The sequence below is a fragment of the Monomorium pharaonis genome, chromosome 1, assembly GCF_013373865.1.
Source record: "Monomorium pharaonis isolate MP-MQ-018 chromosome 1, ASM1337386v2, whole genome shotgun sequence".
Lineage (NCBI taxonomy): Eukaryota > Metazoa > Arthropoda > Insecta > Hymenoptera > Formicidae > Monomorium > Monomorium pharaonis.
In genome coordinates this window covers 23043836-23067744 of record NC_050467.1, presented here as the reverse complement: position 1 = coordinate 23067744, position 23909 = coordinate 23043836, and the positions used below count along the sequence as shown (strand labels likewise).

The 23909-nt window shown below is 43.4% G+C and overlaps 1 protein-coding gene across 1 annotated transcript in view; it reads left to right on the top strand.

Annotated features, from left to right (window-relative positions):
• LOC105836456 (cytoplasmic polyadenylation element-binding protein 2) overlaps positions 1 to 22260 on the top strand; it is a 135663-nt gene extending 113403 nt beyond the window's left edge. The window contains exons 4-8 of the mRNA XM_012680500.3: positions 11428 to 11685; positions 11773 to 11885; positions 11978 to 12370; positions 12797 to 12907; positions 13635 to 22260. Coding sequence (XP_012535954.3) covers positions 11428 to 11685; positions 11773 to 11885; positions 11978 to 12370; positions 12797 to 12907; positions 13635 to 13751 — 992 coding nt within the window. The 3' untranslated portion in view covers positions 13752 to 22260. The remainder of the gene's footprint in view (positions 1 to 11427; positions 11686 to 11772; positions 11886 to 11977; positions 12371 to 12796; positions 12908 to 13634) is intronic.
• Positions 22261 to 23909: the final 1649 nt, after the last annotated feature.

Sequence of the window (23909 nt, the reverse complement as noted above, 5' to 3'; positions counted from 1 at the left end):
AGACACTTCCACGTACTTCCCCCCTGCTCACGCGATATCCTCCTACGTGTTTCCCCCTGTGGGATGGTCCGCCCCGAATCCGGCGTGTTGGCTCTCTTGTGCCCCACGACTCTTAGAGCCACTCGAGCCGCGATCTGACGCCACTCTCCAACACTTCTCACCCGAGCTAAATTAATGCATCGCGTATATTTTTGGGGGCGGCGAGTTGAAAAAAATATCTCACTCGTGTGTCCTTTAAATTCGAGCTGTATAAGTGTCATTTTAAAGTTCAAAGTGTTTTGCTTGTGCAAATCACTTTTATTTTTGTTCTGAAAATTTTTTTCTCTCCATACTCTCATGTTATAATGCGTAGCTATGAATCCTTTCATCCCAAAGAGAATTCCCATGGATCATACATATCTTAATTACATTTTTCGTTTTACACTTTCCTCTCGAAAAGCTTTTGGATTGCGTTTCTTACACGCGTATCTGAAAACAGTACATGTAAGAATTTATTATTATTTTTTTTTAACATTGCTGGGTGATGAATTGCTTTTAAATTAAATTTTGTGGTTGTACAAGCAGTTTTATTATTGGGGAAAACGAGGGAAATCTAAAATTTTCATGGAATTTTAATAGTCGGGAAAAATTTTGAAATTTTACTTTTAAATTTAAATTCTATCTCTTTTTTACTAGTAAAACTGTTTCTTTGATTTTTTTGATAATGCAAAACTGATTAGCAATAAATATGGCATGCAGATTGACATACATTTTTTGTATAATTTACAAATATTTATTTAAAAAATTTTAACAACATTTTTTCTGAATTGATTGTTGTGTTTAATTACTTGTCGATTTCTATACTTCCGTTGACCTAAATTCGTGTATTCGAAACGTAGTACATATAATGAAAAATTTATTTTAAAGCTAAATTAAAAAATTCTCTGAATGATTTTATACTTGAAAATTTTCAATAAAATTGCTGGAAAATTCGGGAATTTTTTCGTAAAATTCAAACATCCTAAAAAAGTGAATCGTAATTGATGAACATAAAAGACATTTATTTTCCCATCGTGAATTTCTTAAACGTCGTCGCAAAAAACCAATTGCGGAACGAATCACACTCAAGTGCCTAGCTCTCGAGTGCCTCGAGTACAAACGCGCCTCGGTAGTACAACCGCGGCCGGCCTCGCCCTTGATCGAAGCTCCCCGTCGGTGTTACGGGATGATTGATGGCAAATCGAGGCCCGGGAACCGAGCCGCGGGCCTGGGCCCCGGCGCGGCGGTTACGTCGTACGTCTAATCAATACCAGTGCGCCGGTGCCAGTCACGTTCCTCGGGTACTGGTATCACGAACGCTCTCCAGGCGCTGCGCGAGCCCTGGTATGCGACCTAGAGATCCGAATTTGTTGACCCGTGACAGAGGAGCGCGCGTTCCCGGCCTGCCTCCCCCTCTCGCCCCTTCTCCTTACGTCATTGATCACGATCGGGGCCACGAGGGCTGCTCGAAATTCTGTGGTTTGCGGGGAATTTCAGCGCTCCCAGTCGCGAACGATGCGGCTGTGCCACCGACTGCCGCGTCGCGCGGCAATTGCAACGCGAATGGAGTTGCCAGGGACCTAGAATTCCCTTTTGCAAATTGAATCTAAGTTGTAAACTGGAGTTTAACCGCAGATGGAAATTTATCCGTGTTTAAGAGGTGCACGAGGACCGCGTGAATGTCGCTCTAACTCCGTCTTGTTAATATTCTTATAAGGAAAATCCATGTGTAAGACCACGTTGTCGTCATTCTTCGTAGATGCGATAATAACGAGCGAAACGTCCTTTGATTTTCATATCAATATCTGTAGCTATAAATACGACTGCGATATTGCGGAGATTTAATTCGAAACGCCTCGCGCTCCAAGCGCTTCTCTGTCGAATATAATAAATGCGCGCGGCTTAATCTGGCAACCTTAGAGACGATTTCCCGACGTGGACACGTTTCGAAAGTTGCTCGAACAGCACCGGTAGTCGCGAATAAACGAGATGAATAAATTAATTCAGGCGAAATTAATTAAGAGCGATTGGAGGTGTCCGATCTCCGGGAAGCGCAAGGTTTCTAGCCGCGACGTTTCTCCTACAATCACTTTCACGTTAAACACGGACGCTCGATCGGAACGGGAGATGCGACCGCAAAGATATAATTTTCCTTAATCCCGGGCCGTGCCCGGGTGCCGCCGAGTGAGTATCGACGTGACCTATATCGCGCGCTGACCGATATTGCTCTCCTCCGTCCTATAAATAAACGATCCGAATGCAGTGCAGTCGCGCGACCAATACGGTGGTTGCTCGCTCGCATTGTGTCACGCGTATCTACAATCGTTATTGTTAACACGTGTTGTCCCTTTAACGACGAATAAATAAGAAATCAGTTAACAAAACTCGCATTTACATTGCGAGTTTTCGCATTGGGATTGTATATTAGGAAAAAGATTCATAAATTATTTTGAAAAAAATGATATATATTGATATCCATTTTACAGCAATTCAAAATAATATTAACTTACTATTGTCTAAAAACATTTATACTGTATGTTTGCTCTTTTAGAATTTTTATATTACATTATATGAATATAAAAATTGTATGAAGTGTTTTTCAATAAAAATAAAGATAAATATTTATAGAAATGTAATACAAATCTTTTGCATTGTACAAACATAAATAATTTATAATACATTTTAATTCAATTTAAAATAAAATATTATTTCGAATTTGTAACAAACGTTTACAATATTTGATTAACTTTATAAACGTAAACGATCACCAAAGGTAATTTCTACATCCCAGTTAATTTCAGTAGTTTGGTACTATGAATATATGAGTCATAATTTGTTTTGATTTTACAAATTGAGTTTTTTACTGAGAGATAGATACGAATTTTGAATCAGTAAAGCAATTTCATGTGACGTGAGCTTCATTTTTCCAACGCTGGGATGTAGGTAAAAAAACACCCCAGGTGACTGTTCTCGGGTAAATAACGTTGTAATCTAAATGTCAAATTTTGCATTGTTGCAAATGCACAGCGAAACGCTCAAGCGGGACCGGGTGCTAATTATTTATTCGCTGCTATGTACGCATTGTATTTATGTCACAGTTGCCTCGTTACTTTCGACTTTAATTTTAGCTTTGTTTAACCGTTTTTTTTTTTTGATCAACAAATAAATATTCACGCACGCTTGCCACGCAAATGAATCCGAATTCACGGCTATGTTTTATTACCATGGATCAACATAAATGGATTAGTCCCGTCCCTCGTGTCTATAAAAAGAGTCGTGACTCGGCCGATCGATTTGCGTAACATTTTTACGAGAGACATAGCAATCTCTTGCCATGGGGTCGAGGGAAACAGAGCGCTATTTGCAAGCTTGATTCCATTATTTCGATGACGACGCGGCTTTGCAGCGTCTCGCGTTGACAGCGCACCGTGACATTACGCTCGTGAGAAAGAGAGAGAGAGAGAGAGAGAGAGAGAGGCCTTTGTTGGTGTTCGTACTCTAAAATTACGCCAGTAACGGTAGTCGTGTCGCCCTCGCAAACCCCCTTCGCAATCGAGGCTTCCGCAAAAGTTACGGAATGATTGATGGCGGATCACGAGAAGCGGGAGAGAAGTTCTGGAATCCCCTCCACGTCTCCCCCCCTCTCTCTCTCTCTCTCTCTCTTTCTCTGCGTCTTTGGGCATGCCGAGTAATCGATCCCGCACGACGAGAAGAGGCAAAATTGCACAACGGAGGAGCGAATGATAGCGTGAGCCCGTAACGCGGAAACTGCATCACGAATCGTCTCACGCCCCTTCACAAAGTGACGAAGGCGCTTGTCGTTGACCGATGAGATTGTTAGCAGGACCTATCCCATCGGATAAATCCCCTCGCGAATCTGTCCTTTCCTCCGTCAGCGCCGTCGGTCAGCATCATCGGGACGTAATTTCAAATCAAACGCGATTAAATTACGCAATTAACATACATTCGCTATGTAATTAGCAGCTAATAATATATCACGGTCGATTTGCAGTCGAGTGTATAATTAAGTGCTGCACGTCTGGACGTGCTAACGCCGACGTTCGCTCGCGTAAACCGAAATAAATCGATTGCTTGGGATGCACTTTGCGAACGCTGCCCCAATAAATTACGCAATGAATCACCTCCGACGCGCGAAACGCGGCGTTACGTAATCGCGTCGCGCATTAACGCTATTAGCGTCTTCGGATTTGCCTTCTCTCCTCCTCCCCCTCCCCTCCTTCTTCTCCTCCTCCTCCTCTCGAAAAAAAAAATGGCAAGGTTGCGACTTTCCTCGTCGTTCGAGCGCGAAAGTCCGGGCGTGTCGCGCGCATACCGATTCTAATCCGACGTAACTAAGTAACGAGACGACGAGAGACTCGGCTCGGCCGATTTTAGATTCACGCGAGCGGACGCGCCATTATTCAGCACGGTCGCACGTTACGTAACGCGTGTCCGAGGCAGAATTAGAACGCATTGTGCGAGGACAGGAGCGCGCGCTGCTGCACCGTGCGACTCCGCGCGGCCTGGCAGCGTTCAAGTTTAACTTTTCCCTAACGTCGGTCGTCGCGAGAAAATTGTGCGCAGAGCGCCGCGGGACTCACGAACTTGGGCCCGGATCGACTTCACGTCTCTTCCCCTGATTGAGAAATCAATGATTTTCGGGTAATTAAAGTTCTGCAAACTCGTGTCTTCTCGGGAAACGTAATCTCGAAGAAAGACGATTAAATAATAAAACCGCTTCGCGCTTCTGCAATCTTCACTTTAATTGCAGAATGCATTTTATTCTTGTACAACTTGATGAAAGATTCCATTATCGAGACATTATTTAACAGTGGCAGCGGGAATTAACATCTTTTTTTTTCCCCTAAGTCTTTTATGTCAAGGGACGTCGACTGAAAATTCACTCGAAACCTTGGTATCACGGCACACACCCCCCCCCCCCCGTCGCCCCTGATTACACGAGCCATACCTAAAGCCGTGTAATTACGTTGGCCTGTTGATACTGGTGCGAAAGACGTTCCGTTAAATTCCCAATGGGCATAAATCTGCGCGAAGCAGATAATGCTCATAATGCCGTCAATTCGTAACGCTAAATTGCTGCTCTAGATTTCCGTCGCGGGTCCCCTCCTTCCCGCCCCCTCGGCGAAGGGTGCGAAGCGCGCGCGTTTCTCTCGGAACGTATACTCGAATTCGACTTTGAAGGGCTTAGGACATTACTTGGAACGAAGTTAGGGTTAAGGAGGCTACTACATAATTTAGACGCAGGTCTCGGCGAGCCCGAAAGGCTACGAAACGAAGTTCAACTTCCACCGTAACGTCGTGGAATACTTATCCTTAGGAAGCTCCTTTCCGGCGATTATGACGAAAATAAACTCTCGCACGAGGTTCCGTAATACATTGTAAGAAAGTCTCTTTCAGAAACACCTTTTCTTCCCCCCCGCTTACCAGAACAATCGCGCTGCTACAACGTAAATTAACATTTATCGAGGTAATCATTATATAGTTGGGTTATAATTAATTGCGCTATTAATATTTGTTATTAAATTATACTATCAATTATTCGTCCCATTGTCAGCATCTGTTAAGATAATTACCAGCGTCACGTCTAAAATGTACACGTGAGCAACGTGATACATTTCGCGTAGCACGCGTCGGGATTTAATTCAGGAGGCGAGCAGTGCCGCGATCCTGGTCTCATTAAGGGATGCACTTGCTGGAAATTCAGGCACGTTTTTCCAACGGCGCGGCGGAGGATAAGCGCGTGGCGTCGCTTGATCATTGTCGTACGAATTTTCATCTTCCCCCGTACCGGGAGACACATTCCCGAATCCATTTCACGGCGAGATACGGCAAACGACATAAATGCCCCGATCTCCTTCGTCCCCCCCTGCCTATCTCGACAAGAGTAGTTTCCCTCACTCTCTTTATCTCTTTCTTTCTCTCCCTCTCTCTTGGTTCTTCCACCGTCGTGGCAATCAGATTGAATGCGCGTCATCATCGTCCTCGTCGTCATAGCTGGCTTCCCGTTCGTTCCCTCCCGGCTTATTCCCTTTTTGCCGTCCCTCGCCCTTTCTCACCCTCCGCCCGTCGCCGCGTGTGTTTCCCTTACCGACGCGAAGGTGAAACGGACAGGGAACGGAGGGAGGAAGTGGTCTGATTGCAACGAGGGGGAGTCTGATTTTTGCCATGCAAATTTATGAGAATAAAGAAAAGCGACGGACGAGGAAAACGGCTTTTGTCCCGCGTTTTGACTGGCGGCCGAGTCCCACGGGGGAGTCCAAACGTGCACCACCAAGGCACAAGGTTATGTACGCCGGCGATGGGAAAGTCATTGATCCCCCGACAGTAGCCAGGACGCGCGTCGTCCAGTCGAGCGGAGACGGGTCGGCAGCATCGAGATCGATGGGTCAGCCTAACGATGGACTTCCGACTAATTTGTAAACTAGCGGGACGCGCCGCCGTGCGAGAGAGGATCCTCGCGCGGCAGTTTTCTCGGACCGGAGCGAGCAGGAGAAATTGCCGTATCCTCCATTCGATCCCGCGGATGCTGCCTCCGCGTTTGGCTTCTTTCGTGCCAAGGTTTCTCCCGGCTCTCTCGTGTATCGTGTATTTTTTTTTCAGATGCGTTAAACTTGCAACGCGCCGACCTCCAATGTATCAGAATTCATTTTCTTTCGTGCGTAGCGTTACACGCTCTTTTTATTATTACTTCTTCGATAAGTCACTTTTAGATCAGTCTTAAACTTATCAAAGTGACAATAAATTTCCCTCGTCTTATAGTTTTTGCCAATTTATGAGACTATGCGCGGGAGGACGATTCCATGAGATGTACAAATCGTGTTAGTTTCAGAGGAAGATTCAAAGGAAATTAATTCTTAAAATATTCTAAAAATATTTTTTTATTGATTCGACAATTTTTGAACGAAGCGTATTTTTTTAAATATACAAAGGTACAGAATTGCAAGAGCCACTGGTATAAAAAAATTGATTTTTTGTCAAAACGAAAATTTAGTCAATCTTCGCAGGCTGATTTTACTCCTTAAAAATATCGTCGACAAAAAAAACCGTGACAAATATTTTTACACAAACCCATCAAGTTTCATTAAAATCGGAAAGGGATACCTGGAAAGCGTTTCCCCTTGTGAAATTTATGTTACGGTATAAATATTCTCTATGTGTGAAAGAAACGAATACGGCTTTCAGTTATTTCTCTCGATTTAACATTTCGATAAAGTGGAGTTCGTGAGCTGGTAATACGGAGAATATAATATCATAATATTATTCGAAACTCAATGATCGAAATCTGGAAATGCAAGAGACGAGTTTGAGGCTTTATAATCCGTGTACCTATTTACGCGATTGAAGATAGTCCCAGATATCGATATACATGCGCCTCGACGATAATAACGTCCAATAATATCGCCGCCGGGCTACGTTCAATACTCGATTTCAATATCCGCGAACGAGCGCGCCTGTGTACGAGCGTACCTGATGTGCGTTACAATTTTGCGCTGTTACATCGATTTCGCCACGGATCTCGCTCTCAAAACCGCCGTCGAAGCATGGTCGACCCAGATATCAAATTCGAACGACGTTCTCGTGCGACGAAATCGCAAACGAATGAAATTTTGAAACGAGATTTCGAAAATTTTCGTTGCGTTGATTGCGGCAAAAAAAAAGTTGCGCTAACGAAACTGTTTGCGACGTATGTATACGCTGCTAGCGTAAACATACGTTCGAGACGTGCAGGTGAATTTCTGTGCCGCTGCCTGATTTCTGATGCATCGATATGATCGCTGAGAATTTTTCGCGGTTCGCTCATCATCCGCGCGCCGGGTTCGCAGAGTTCGTTTACGTGTTATCGATTCGCTAGCCGCTAGCGAATTATAAACTCGGTGTGTTATTCATTCTAGTGTGTATGGGTGTGTGTATGTGTGAGGCGCAAAGTCGAAAGCACGAAGTAAGCGGCGTCGAGACGGCAGAAGTAAAGTATCTTTCATAGGGAGGAAAGAGGGGAGAATTAGAGCCGCCACGGTGCAATGATATTGTAATGCAGAATTGTTATATCACGACGACGATGAGGGAAAGGCTTGCGGAATTATTAGTTCACCATCGCCATACTCGAACTTAAACGCCGCAGTAGCGGAGCAAATTAACGCTGGCGACGAACCAGTTCTAATATATTCAAATGCACGAAATGGGGAAATGAACATAGAGGAACGAATTAAGTTATTTTTTAATAAGTTGCTTTTACAGGCTTCCTTCCTATTTGTTTCACTTTCTAGATATCGCTCATTTGCTGCAACAACGGCATAAGTGAATCAATTTTGTCTCCAAAAAGGCAAAAAGAATTCTGATGAGTATTAAAAGATTGTTATTATATTATAAAAGGTTGAATCAAATATTTCTTAGCATCAATACTATTAAATTTTTTGTCAATTTAATTTGTAGTATTACGTATTCATGTTACGCTTCAGGTAAGAACTGTGTTTCAAGAGCGATGAAATTACGACGCGCAGTTCGCATGAAGGAGATTCACACAAAAAATTCACACAAAAATGAATATTATAGGCGCCAAGATCTGTGCTGTCAAATGTCATTTTCTCTTATTTCTTGTCTCTTATCTCTTTATACATATATCGGTCTAATATTACACTTGTTATTGAAGACATTGTATTTTTTTATCTGTTTTATTTCAGCTCAGATTGTTTTACTAAAATCGAATTTAAAAGTAATATTACAAAATTTTAAGGATTAAAAGATTTGAATTAAAAAAATTGCTTCTACTTGTGTCGTTGTAGCAAATGAGCTATATTTTTTTATCATCTTTTCAATGGATGACGGAGTGGATCATTACGATTACAAATCCCTTGCATAAATGACGAAAAATGTATCGTTACGCAACAGCGCAGCTGTAAAATGATACCAAATTTTTACATCGACGACACCAGAAGCGATTAAAATCAAATAAATTCATCGTTTGGTCGTTAAATGTCTTAAACATGAAATTACCACGTGTACGTCGTACACGCCCGTGTGCATCAAGCCCGATTCCTTACGTAACTCCGAGTCGTACTCGCGTACGAAAGTTACGTGCACGACGTCGCAATTTCGTGCCGGTTAACTTCCCTCGAACGTCGAGCATTAAACGTCAACATGGAGAAATTATCGATGGATTATTGTCCCGCGTGCAGGAAGCTTCACCACTACCGATGCGAGTTTCGAGCATATATTTTTTTTCTTCTCCGCCGCCGTTTCCGCAAGCGTTCAATTAACGTTCGATTAACTGCGCGAAGAAGCCGGTAATTTTCCTCAGACCCCGGTTCGTCGGGGAACATAATGCCTCGAAGCGAAACACCCGGTGCATATCCGCGACCTATATTCATATCTCGCATTTACCCTGAGCACATGTAAATAATTATCAGCTCGCGCGATAGAGTCGCCGCGCGCGCTGCTAATGTCTGCTCGGAGGAAAGCAAATATTAGACCTCGTCGCCCGAGCTCGTAGTGCTCGTACAGATAAATGCGTCCGGAGGAGTCTCCGCGGAGAGAGGAGTTCCCCCTCGTATTTACGTTTCCGGTTCGATTATTATTGCACGACCGCATGTGCACCGTCGCGTGCGTGACGCGCGCGCGCGCGCGCGGAAACGATGGCGGAGAAGAGAGAGAAAAAAAAAAGCGAGCGTCGCGACGACGCGCTCGCTTGTTCCGGCGACGCTTTCCGCCGTGCCATTCATGCGCGTTGCACCCTGTTTATTGCTTCTCCTTTTTTCCCCCCTTCCCTAACAACGACGGGGGAAACAAACGGTGTCCCGTGGACGATAGTTACAGTCGCGCGCGCGTATCCTCGTCGTTGTCGTCGTCGTCGTCCGTCGACTCGTTATCTCGATCGTCGATCGAGGATGGCGACGTTTATCAGACGAGTGAGATTTCCCGTCAGGAAGAGATTCAGTGAGTTCTCCCGGTTCTTCTTCTTTTTTTTTTGTTTACCTCTCCCCACCATTTCGGGAGAAACGGTGGCGGATCTTTTCTCGCCGTATCGGGTCGTACTGTCGAGCTCGGCGATTATTATCCGCGCGAGTAATTAATGACCGGCCGTTGATTGCACGCGGTGGTGATCCTCCTCTTCTCGCTCTTTGTCGCTGACGCAAGCGGGACCATCCTGCTCCGAAAAACGGGGCGGTCCCGGCTGCCGTCAAATTGCCGGTGTTTACGGTGTCGGGGACCGAGCCTTTTTCGGAGCCGCGACGCGGCTGCTCAACTTTCGCAAAGTCTTCCCCTCTTTACGTAATTTAATAACTATATTTAACAAAATAACACAGGATAAATCGTACGTATTACAATTCTGTATTTACATAACGTCCAGAATCATAAGACTTCCTTGCTCGTGTCACCTATAATGTCACCTAAGATGCGAATACTTGAAAATGACGAAAATTTCTTTTGGTACATGCATGCAAGCTCGATTTTCTTATAATATAATTCCAATCCGCCGATTTAAACGGGATAATTTAGCTCTCTTAACTCTTCTCCTCTAATTATTTCGAGCTGTACGTAATATTTGACAGGTATTTCGAGGAAGCAGTACTTATCGTATATTTATTTTTCGATACTTTTTTAAATGGAATCTTCGACGAGGGCCGAGTAGGGTCATCAACTGCGCATCCATTAATCTGTGTGTGTGTGTGTGTGTGAGATATTAAATATTCATAATACAATTTCATTCTCGGAATAAACAATTTATCAGCCAATATTTTAAAGAATTTGTCTTCTTGTCTCTCGGTGCGTCTTGAAATAATGCCGGGAACGTCACATTACGTAATAGGCATTACGTTTTTACGAGGCTATATTTCAACTGTGTGCAACGCAAAAACTTCCGGTTCAACCGAAAAAAAAAGGAAGAACAAAAGTTATGTCGAAAGAACGCTTATATTGCACGTAATTTCCCTTGCTTCCCCGCCCCCCGTCTCTCTCTCTCTCTCTCTCTCTCTCTCTCTCTCTCTCTCTTACGTCGCGTAACATAATACGCGTGATTCTCCCGCCGCTTGTTACGTGATTCTGCACAATTGCATAATGAATTCTCCGGCAGCGAATGAATGTCAGATCCGGACCTTGATTCCCGCGGACGATTCATAACGGTCTCTTGTTTTACGACGTAAATCAGCGTTCCGATCGGCCGACCGCACGTGGCTCGAATTTCGCTCCTGTCGCATCCGAGACAGAGGAAGGAAATTTTTCTATTATCATGATTTATTTGTTTGTTCTTTTAACCGCTTATTTTTACATGCCTCTATCCGTGATTTTTCAATTCACTCGTATTCTATGGATCCGACTTAGCTTGTAAAATATGTGTCTCGAGCGATGAAAATTGAATCACTCACGTAGAGAAATATCTTTTCTGTTTCCCAGGTAAATCTCCGTTCTTCCCGAGTCTTGAAGAGCAAGGTAATACCCTGCTGGAGGATCCGAATGCGCCGAGCCTGGATGGTGTCGGCGTTGGCGTCGGAGTAGGCGTCGGCGTCGGCGTAGGCGGTGGGATAACGGCGTCGCAAGCCGCACCGCTCTCGTCGCCGAGTCGGAGCAGTCCACACAGCCAGGGCAGTGAAACTGGCGAGCGTTTCTCCAGGAAAGTCTTCGTCGGCGGACTGCCGCCTGACATCGACGAAGGTACGCAGATGATATCATCTAAGATAAGTGATCTCCGGACTGATATGTAATACAGTCACGTAATCACGATCGTCTTTCTCAATTCAGACGAGATCACAGCCAGTTTCCGCCGCTTTGGCCCGCTCGTCGTGGACTGGCCGCACAAGGCAGAAAGCAAATCCTACTTCCCGCCGAAAGGCTACGCGTTTCTGCTGTTTCAGGTACGTGCTCTCGATTCTCTTCTCTCATTTCTCTTTCATTTTCGACGGAAACTAGAGATGATTAAGTCTCGTGCGACCGCTCGGCATTTCAGGACGAGGGCTCGGTACAGCAGCTGATAGACGCCTGCATTCAGGACGAGGACAAGCTCTACCTTTGCGTAAGCTCGCCTACGATCAAGGACAAGCCTGTGCAAATCCGACCTTGGCGGCTTAGCGACGCCGATTTCGTGCTGGACGCCTCTATGCCGCTCGATCCGCGAAAGACGGTCTTCGTCGGCGGAGTGCCGCGGCCGCTCAAGGCCGTCGAGCTTGCGATGATCATGGACCGGCTTTATGGTGGTGTTTGTTACGCCGGCATCGACACTGATCCAGAGCTCAAGTATCCCAAAGGTGCCGGCAGAGTCGCCTTCAGTAATCAGCAAAGCTACATAGCTGCCATCTCAGCCAGATTCGTACAGCTACAGCACGGCGATATTGACAAGAGGGTAAGTACAAAGGAAAATTGTGCCCTTTCACGCACCCTTTTTTCCCAAGACGACTTGAGCACAAATTCAAGAATAACATTCTTAAATGAAGACAAGAATAGAAAATCTAAGTCCATGATTTGTACACGGAAAGAATGGTTTTGTTAAAGTAATTCTAAAAATTTAGCTGTAGATACAAATATGAAAATAATTTTGTTAGACCATCAAAATAATTGTGTATAATTAAAACAATTGAGTAGAACGCTCAAGCTAATTGCTGGAACGTCAAATTTTTTGCAGCATTACTTATCATTGTTCTTTGCATGCAAGATTGTTTTAAAAAGGAGGCTTTTAAATTGCAAGTGTTATTCCCTGAGTAATTACTTTTGCTCTAAATAATTGGAGCGTTTATATTTTCTCTGATCATATCGATGATCTCTTGAACAGGTTGAAGTTAAACCCTACGTTTTGGACGATCAAATGTGTGATGAATGTCAAGGCCAGCGTTGCGGAGGCAAGTTTGCGCCGTTCTTCTGCGCTAACGTCACCTGCCTACAGGTATTTTTTTATCATCAGCTGATCTTTATTATTAAATAGTAAATGGCTATACAAAAAGAGGCTTTTATTTTCAACAAATTTGAAACCGAAATTTTAAGATTTCTACACAAATATCACAGCAAAGAGCAACTCCATTAAAATTTGATTTTATGATTTTTGAGATTTTTTTATTCAAAGATTCCGTTTATGTCAATTAAAATTAAAAGTATATTTGTATCGCTTGTAATAATAAACTAGATTAGAATTTCCCAACTGTGAATCGCGATCAATTTTTTACAATGACGTTTGAAACTCTCATTTTAGGCGATATGAAGAAGGAGGAAGTAAATTGATTATTTATATTACTTTATTTCTCCTATTTAAAATTTTTTTTTCATTAATATAATTTTGTAAATTATCTATTTTTCTCAAATATATAATGGAGTGTAAAAGTGTAAAAAATGCATTTACTTTTGTTTATAACAGCTTTGATATTAATGCGAATTATTTTCACGTATCAAAAAATTGATGTATAGTTTATTTTTGATCTTGATTTTGGTTTTTCTACTATCGCTGAAAAATTTTTTGCGACCCATACTTTCATAATTCCTAGATAAAGACTTCGTTGCGCCTTTAATAATTTTATTAAATTTATCGGAAATAACATTCTTTTCTCTTTTATTAATAAAAGATTAGATTTTTTTTTACTTAATATTGAAATCTGAATTATAATACCGTCTCCTTTCAGTACTACTGCGAGCATTGCTGGGCAACTATCCACTCCCGGCCAGGTCGGGAGTTCCACAAGCCGCTGGTGAAGGAGGGCGCAGATCGGCCTCGGGCCGTGCCTTTCCGCTGGTGTTAACCCCAGCTGCGTTGTCCCTAATTATCTCGCAGCCCTAGCTAATTAACTACCACCTCTACCAATATCCCCCCACCCTCCCCTCACGTGCCCTCCAACCCTCACTTCCCTCTATCCCCATATTACTTACTTACTTACCTACAACAAGAACACAGCCTCAAAACTGCTATTACTACTACTACCACCACCACTCGATCGTTACGTACTACCACTACTCTACTCTACTACCACTATTATTACTATTACTACTACTACTACTACTACTACTACTACTACTACTACTACCACAACTACTATTCTACTACAAATTATTACTACTACTACTACTACTTCACTGCTACTACTTCAAGTTGTACCGGTTTTACTGGAGGAAGAAACCAGCCCCTGTTGCCCGCCAGTCGATGCAGGCTCTCGGCGTAGCTCCGATCTTCGACCTCACATCCGTAACAACTTGCTAACGGCCGCCGATATCATCGTCGGGCCAAACTGTTGCCGATCTAGATGACTTTGTTGAACCGGAAACGGATCTCGCGCCTGACGAAGGCGCCGGAAGGCAGTAAAGAACAGAGAAGATGATCGGATTCACGCCGAGTCGATGTCGAACCGGAAAAAGGAAACGAAGAAAAACACATGCCAGAGACACAGGATTCAGAAGAGAAACGGACACGGATTCTCAGTATATCGATTACTCGTACACATATAATCCTATCTGTCTGCGCTGTAAAATGCACCGGTTCTGTCCGAAAGAGCGAGTACCATTAATTACCGCGATTGCCGAGGAGCGAGTAAGCGAGGGTGAGGCTACTGCCGTCGTTGCCGCCACCCTCGCGTACGCACTCCGCGCCCGATTGCCGGCACCGATTCTTCTCAAGTGTTTGCCGAAATCGCCGCCAGCGCGATACGGATCGCCGCCTTGCGCTTGCGTCTCGATCCGTCGCGGATCGCCCCTTCCGTGTTCGACTACCGCGTGTCGAGAAGAAGTTCATTTCCGTGTCGTCAACCCCTGTCGAGCAGAATTTTGAATTTTGCGAAGCGCGACCCGGGTGGACGTGGGCGAAGCGACTTCTCGACGAACGGGGCTCGTGTTTTCGTTCTGCCGTCTAAACGACAGCACGAACGAAAGTTCGCGTCCCGAGCGAAGTGGTGATTTCCACGCGACGAATGTTCGTAAGAAATGCGAGTACCTGATCCGACGCGAGAGTATGTTGCCAGAGCGAGTGAATGGGATTGGAAGGGAGTGCTAGAAAAAGAGAAACGGAATAAACGGGCAGGTGATAGTGGAAGCAAACGAGTTCGGAAAAGACGCGTAGGTAATGAGGGTCGATAGAAAACCTGAAAGTGATAGGGAAGAAGATGGAGATGAGGTATAAAGTGACGAATTGTTCGCATTGGATGTTAATCAATAATGAAAAAAGCCACGCTTCAATCCGCTGTGTAGGTAATTCTCTGTATCACAAACACAGAACACACACATACACACACATACACACACACGGTTTCCTAGTTACTAAGGACTTATTAAAAATACGTTACATAGGTGCGCTGCGTAAATGCGTTTTTCGTGCGGATAACGCGATCGCGCGCTCATAGAGAGAGGCATTTGAGAAAACGTTTTTTTTTTACTAATAAACTTATTCAATATGGGGAAACCGTGATTTTTATGGAGAAGAGATGTCACACGAACGATGAAAGGAGGGGTAAACGGAGACCGAAGTAGTTCAATTTTTCAAGCGCAAACTGTATACGACATCGTGATAGTGTGCCCCGGATGTCCGGGGTCCGGGTCTGCCTAGCATTCGGCCGGATTCTCTGCCAATTTTCTTTCTCGAAAACGCATACCGGTGCGAGTGACACTTTCACGAGCCTTCACGCGGGGAATGAAGGAGCCGCGACGCCGAGTCGCGCGTATCGTCCGCCTGCGGAAGGCCGAGGATTACCGTCACCGTCGCTTACGAATTTTACACGCCCTGATTTTATTAGTACCATGTGCAATATAAACGATTGTTCTCTCCGTGTTCGACGTGCCGACGAGAACGGCGATACGCGAGACGTATTTTTGAAACGCGATTTCCCTCCTTTCCGAAAGCGTTTGATAGTAAGCTTGGAACATCCGCACTTCAGCCCGATACGGTTCCTCTTCTTCGCGAAACGCCAGCGACGTACCTCGCGGCGAAACGATCTCGCGTGAAAGATAAGAAAAAGCAGACGCGCGTGAAGAAACGGAACGCAAAGAGGATGTCGTTTCTCGAAACCAAAGTAGCGATAGAAACCGTGACTCGCGGAATACCGGAGCAGCGTGTTATACATATAGAATGTTCGTATCTAATTACTCTCTTCATACGTCCGATAGATGATTTGTGAGAATGTGGGCGCGTCTTGAAGGGTCACGCGTTTTGCGCGGGACACTATTATATAGATTCATACATTATATATTAACATATAAAAAATGCCGCATGTTGTCCGCTCCTGTACATACATACCGATCTCTCTCTAACCGATTAACCGGCGTTTTATTAATCGCGATCGCGAGTGTGCACGTTTTCTTAATTCCTTCAAAACGAAACTGACTTCTTCGCTAGGTGTATATAATCAAACGCAATCGCCGTAGTTCAAATTAAAAGATAAAAGGAAAAAGAAGGGGGGAAAAAGAGAGCTCACTTTTTGCCGAGACGCAAGATTTCTATTCTTAAAAAGTTCAATGTAGAGAGAGTTTTTGATTCGCAGAACCTGTAAATTTTAGAAGCATGACGTTTCCTACCGCGCGCCTCTTTCGCCGACGATTCTGGCAAGATTTAATCGATGACTTTTTGACGCGTTTTACCGAAAACTAAAGCAATTTCCTGTCTCTCATTCGAGAATATTCTTCGATACATAACATAGGATACTTTTGATAACTAACACACTAGTAGAGGAAGCAGGCTTAGCGCTAATATTGGACATTTGTCATCTCCCATGACCCTTTTATTGTGCAAAAAGGCGTGTCTCTTACAATACTTCCGACAATAGCCGGGTCGTTTTTTCGCAAGATGGCCAAAGGGCCGTGCGGTTGGAAAGCGTCGTGCTCGAAATTAGTATGCAACGTTGTGTGTTCCGCTTCGTAGATGGCAAAAAAAGCCCAACATTCTATACGTAGCAGCAGCAGCAGCAGCAGCAACAGTCGGAAGACGTAGTTTAAACCTCGCATGAGTCTCTCTCGCGATACTCTTCTTCTGCGCACGTATCGGACTTTGTACAATCCGCGAACACACACACACACACATACACACACACACACACACACAAAGCACGCAAAACATGGGCGATTACGTGATTGACGATTCGCGATACACGTATTCGCGTACGGATCTAACGAGGGAAGGGACAAAAAGAAGTAATCCTCACACACACGTCTATATATACACATATATATTTATTTTTTTGGTACTCCTTTTTGTATATATTATATATATATATACATATATGATATATCTTGTCTCGCCGCAAAGTAGAAACGATAGGCGGCGGCGTTTATTAGGATACCGCACGGGAGGGAATGCATTATTATTATTAATAGCGGGTGTTGTGCAACGGAAGGCGCGGTAAGAGAGGCGGCCGCGTTCAACGACGACCCTCCGTCCCTTCGTCTGAGACACACCTTTCGGCCCACGAGGACACGAGGACGCGCGTATAAACGTTCGACGCGGACGAGAGTCGCGTGTGGCGGTGAAGGGGGGGAAAAATTAATAAATCCAATAAGACAGAGGCGGGAAGGAAAAAAGACGAGTTCTCGTCGTCGACCCTCTTTGACTCGCGCGTGCCCTCGATTAAGGTAAATTAGAACAGAATTTGATCCGAATCTAATCGAAACGCGGGCGAAATTTTAAATTAAATATGAGACGAATAAAAAATGGAGAGGTAGAAAGGATTTTGAGTCGTCTGTGCGACCAAAGAGAAGGCGGTAGGCAAACACTAGTATACAATTGTACACATATATTAGTAGAGGAAATTTTTTCGTTGCTATCTCTCGCAATATTCTAAATAGACACGATCGACTTTTTTCTTACGCACTAATTCCAGAAGCCCGGAACCGTTTCGATCGAGAGAAAAGGATCGAGAACACACAGGCCGGAGAACACACGTGAGTGAGAGAAAATTAAAAGGGGAGGCGCGAGAATGGGGAGGGATAAGTGGAGGAATAATGAGCATTAGTTAGTGCAATTTTACATACGAGTCACCGTTCTTGTAGATCGAGCGAAAGAGAAAGAAAGAAAAAGCGAACGTGAGAGAAAGAGAGAGAGAAAGTGAGAGAGTGAGAGCGAGAGAAAGAAAGTGGCATAATTTGTGCGGCACACGCGGGCAGTAAATAAATTAAAACGCGGACCGCGATCGGGCATATCCGTGTTATTATCGCGGGCAAATTTATATATATGTATGTATATGAGAAAAACGCCGGCGTGTTTTGCTCGCGCGCGCGGCCGTGCACGTGCGGAAATCACGTGCGTACGCGTGCGAAGTGCCGGCTCATATATTAGGTGAAAATTTTTCTCAACCACACACTTCGCGAGCACGGAGCAGCACGTGCCGTCGAGCAGGCGGCCCGTGCGCGGTCACACACTCGCATGACACGGATAACACATACACACGCACACGCTCCACTAATCGATCGATATAATTGTGTAGCGAAACTTACCTAGGTACCAATTCATCTAAATCAATTGATAACTAAAAATATATATTGATATATACATATTATATATATATAAATATATATTATATACATATATATAGAGAGAGAGTAGCGTCGTGTTCCAATACTTGAACGAGCGAGTACTTGGACAAGGACCGAGACCGATTTTTCTAGACAAATTTTTCTATAATGTTCAAAAAACGGATAAAAACGTGCGAAAAAAAAGATGGGCGAGCGAGAGAAAGAAGGCAGAACGTGTCGTCCCCGCGCAGAACGTCACTTCGGAACCTGTTTCGGGAGCGCGAACGGATACGCGAAAGTACATTTAATTCTGGCTAACACACAACACACATGGACATAGTTACCAAAGTAAAAATCGTAAATACGAGTATACGATCCTTTTTTTATGTCGATGCAAGTACACGAGAAAACCGTCGAGAGATTTTTACGAGGATACAATTTTTCGTTTTCCATCAACACGTCTTATCAAACACACGTAACTTGAAACTACGGTCGTGTCTCTTTGGATATGGGTGTCTAGCTAAATGTTCAATCTCACTGTATGTACTCGGGTCGTTTCGCGGGTTTCGATCTCCCCATCCCCGATTGATATTCCCCCCATCCCTCGACCCGACATCGTGTACCTCTTTGTGCGAAACACTTATTTTTGTGCTCTAGCGATTTATATGGCGCAACGAAGGGGGAAAGAAGAGAAGCGTGTTAGGTATATATTCCATGTAGAAACGTTCAGGCACGCCTCGTCTGGATTTTCGAAGACCGACTTTAAGATACCTCGCCCTGGTCGACGTGAGAGCGATATTACAGTCGCGACGACAATATACCCCGAATTTTTACAAACGTAACAAATAATAATCCGACCTAATCATCAGCTTCCTGAATTTCGACGGGGAAGATAGATAATCATTATATCTACAATCATCAACGGTCGGTTTCGCGTGGACTGTGCGATTTATCTTATTACGTCGGTTTTCCGTGAATCTTTTATTCTGAGCCGTCGGCGAATAAACTTTTCAGAAATTGAAGGGTTTGATACAGCGAAAGAGTAAATCCAATCTGCGAGAAAGCAATCCGTGTAGCCAGTCTTCAAGCGACTCTGACATTACCAAAAACAATTTTACTCGAAGAGTATAAGCGTTCTTGGGGAGAGACTTTTTATCTCTAATAAACTCGAGGGATTTTGTGCGCTAAGCCCTTCAATTTGCGTCTCTACGGCGGCCAGATTAAGTTGGATTGATCCTCGTTTTGGCGAGCGCCACGTCTAATCTCGCCCGGTACCTTCGATCCCGTTCGTGCGCGTACATTTGAAAGGAAAAAGAAAAAAATCGGAGGGAGCGGAGAGAGAACCGCGAGCCCACATTTTTGCGACGAGCGCGTGGTATCTCGTGAGGACGAGGCAATTCGACGCGAGATTCCGAGGGGATGCCTCGCGCGATTGTCGCGAAACGTGCGTGTGATCGCACGACGCGAACATATCATCCGCGGTCCGCTGATCGGATCCGCTAACGATCGGACGAAACTGGACGAAGGTTGCTGTCGCGAGACCGGGACACCCTCCATTCTTCTAGTTGTCGCGAAGTTGCTGCACGTTGTGTATCTTCGCAAAATCAATTTGCAAGTCATCTTTGCTTGCTGTTATCACAAATAAACGCATGTTTCATGCATGAAAGTTTTATACGCGATGCGCGCATCTTGATAACGTTTCATAGAAACGGATGTTTTTCGCGAGTTCGAGAATCTGTTTTATTCGGTATCCGTGTTTGAATGAATTATAATATATAGTTACGTTTTATACTTAATAGATAATGTCACTAGCTAGTGTTCGAAGTTATATATTTTTTATTTTTTTTTTATTATTCGATTATTAAGCAATTTCAGAGCTTTTTTAACGTCTTGTTTTTTCTTAAAAGCATTGTAATTCACCGTAGCACTATTACAATCGACTGGAAAATTGTAGTATAACTAGAGAACGCGATTTGTAAATGTAATAATTAATAAGTTTTACGATAGATTTATAAGAAAGCATTTCAACGTGCTTTATATTTTATTATTTCTGAGTTTAAAAATTATTTGTTACCAATACTTTGTACCATATCGAATTTATACCTTTCTTTCTGCCGCAAATGCAACTTCAGATTTACTGGAACTGAAATTCTGATCGCCGTAGATTCTGACAAAAATCTCCAAATTTTGGATCGATCGTGGGCGGCGAGAAAAACAGACGAGTAGAAAGAAAAGAGAAAATAATATAATAAAGCCGCGAAAACGCATGCATATGCACACATACGGCACGCACACATTCACACATGTACAGACACATTCACACAACACAGACACTGTCAAACGCCTCTGCAAGCGTGGCGCGCAATTAGTGAAATGAAATAATCGCAAAAAAAAACTACATCCGCAGTATGGAGTTAACGTTTGAGGTACGCCAGTAACAAAAAAGTAACAACAAAATAATAATAATATGTTAGGTGTGATTCTTCACCTCCTTTGTAATATGTGTGATAAAGCATAATATATAATAATATAATGACAATTATATAGATATATATTATATATATAAAATACTAATATATAATTGATAATAACGATTAAAATATCTAATATATATTGTGACAGACTTTGAAGGGAAAAAAAAGAGAAAAAGAAACGGCATGTAATTGGAATTAGATAAACATTGCACGATACGACAGTAAAAAGCGAGAGAGGATATAAACCGCGTGTGAAAGAGGATTTAAAAAAAAAACAGAAAGTTACACGCGAATTTAATTATCTAGTTGCAAAGAAAAGCGATTAAGCGAAATATCGGTTCGCTCGGCTCAAGCGGACCTACTGTCGTTCGGGTAATGTAACTAAAGACAAACGTAAGACGAAAGAGGGAGAGCATGTGCGAGGGAGAGAGCGAAAGAGAAAGAAGGAAAAACATAATTGATAAAAAAAAAACGTGAAAGGGAACGAGTAACAATGGTAGTCATTTACGATAGATTTGTATTTTTCAGTGTTGAAAAGTTTTTTATACCGCTGTTATATTCTTGTCTAAATATCTTAGTTCAGAGAAGTTGCGCGAATGCGTGTTTGTAGGACATTTCTGCGTATCTGCAAGTTGCGCGAATGCATGTTTGTATGCGTGTTTGTATGTGAGCGAGGGGGTGCGTGCGAGAGAAAGGGAGAGCGAGAGAAGGTCACGAAAAGTAGGAATAATCTGGCGAAAGAAGTGCCGAGGAAGATTTATTTCCCTCGTCGTCGATACGACGATCGTGCGGTCGGAGGATCGACGTAAGAGAGAGAAAGAGAGAAAGAGTGTGTGAGAGAGAAAGGGCGAGAGCGCGCGAACAGTGGAAAATGCGTAATTTTCCCATCGATACGATATCTAACGCGAGGACTCGTGCCATCTAATTTCGAAGCGAATCAAGAGGAAAAAACGCGATTTAACGATTGGTATACAAAAGAAATTATTTTAAAAACAGGACAAAGCTCGCACGATTCCTCGCGTAGAAAGGCCTCCCTCGAGATGCGTCCTCTCACGAGCTTTTCTTTGTCCGAGAGCGAAAGAGAGAGAGAGAGAGAATCTCGAGGCGAGAGGACCGGTGGAGTAATCATCGTGAGATCGAAACCTCGCGCGGGATAAGGAGAGCGGAAGAAGGAGAAGCGAGAGATGTGTGCGCGTTACGTTAGTAGGATTCCTAATGCCGCGAATTATCATGCGAAAAAGAGAGCCGCAAAATCGCGTACACCTCCTGCTCACTCTCTGATGTACCGTTTTCCGAGTACGATTTAATTAATTAATTTTTATTTTTTAAATAAAGTTATTATTCTCTTATATTTTACGATGCTATATAGATAAATCTTATAGTGTTTTGTAAATAAGAGAGCGATCATCACATCTCAAATCATCATCTTACTCTTTATTCTTTCTTCACACACACACACACGCTCACACACACACACACACACACACACATGTATGATCGAAAAAAATAATAGTACAGAATTCAGTAATGAGGTCAATAGCTTTTTATAAAATCTACTTAATAAATGTTAACAGTCATATCGCAAAGATCATACAATTGTGATAGCCACCGATTACATTATCGGGAAGCCATTGCAATCTTGCTTCGTATGTATACGTAGGTATACATATGCGGTTCAATGTATAGCGTTTATATCGCATTTTGAGAATTTGACGAGAGATTGATTTCTATGCCACAAAATTTAGATAAATTTCTTCGGGTTCTCGGAAAGGATTTAAAGTTCGCCAAGTTATACCGAAATTTTGCATACATGTGAGACATACACCTACACGTACAAAAGCATCACATAATCGGCCGGCGCCGACGTGGCAGGCGACGGGCGACCCACGCGGCTCCGTCGCGTCGTGTCGCGACGATGTGTAAAATGAATTTTGTAAATTTATAATAAAATTTGTAATAAAATATCGCCCGTCGGCGCTTCCACGTGAGCGCGCGCAAAACCCGCGTAAGACCGGTTCAATGAGATTTCGGTTTTTTTGAGCGTACGCTGAAAAAAAGAGTGCGGCAATAATGATTTCACAAAATAATTTTAATTAAATGTTTGATTAATAACCAAATGTGTAGTAATATTTAGTAATTATATTAATAGTAACCAATCAGTCATTAAACGGTTACCAAACGATTACTAAATATTTCATCATGTTAACTGAACATTTAATTGAAAGTATTTCAACGAATCTTAGTAATTGTCATCTAGAATTATGCGTGATTGTTATTACTAAACTCTTTTCTTCGGCGTACGTACCTTCTCTTTTTCTACCTGTGCCTCCGACACGTCGAGAGGTGCCGCCGTTTTACTTTTCCTGTTTTACATTGCTTTACAGAACCGTCGTCGAAAGAGAGAGCGCATCACCGCGACGACGACAACGATGATCGATTCTCACTGTTAGTCTGAGGTATTCCGCAACGATACTGCTGCGATTTACTGCGATCTATCACTACGATTAAGATTATTCTCTCGTATCTACTATTATTATCATCAGCACTATTAATTATTATGATAGAGTCATTATTTTAGACATCTCTACGTACCAAAGAAACAGTTGGAATACGTACACGTATAACACACACTTACACACACGTACACACACTTACGCGCAACTCAATGGGGGTAAGTCGGCAGATCCGAAGACTGTTCGAAAAATCGCGACAAGAGATGTATTCGCTGGCGTTCTCGGGAATCTCGGGACCTCGCTGAAGTTCTCCCGATTCCGATTGATCGTAATTTTCGGACTTTCATTGCCCGACGCGAATCTCGCGATTCATCCGGCAAAAATGGTGATGAAAAACCACGCGCGACGCGGACCTAACCGAGACGATAGAAAATTATTCTAATTATCCCGAGTGATATTTTTGACGGTGGGATCGCGCCGAGAGACAACACGGTCGAGTAATCGGTGCGGAAATTAGATACGTTCATAGGACATTTTGCGACCCCTT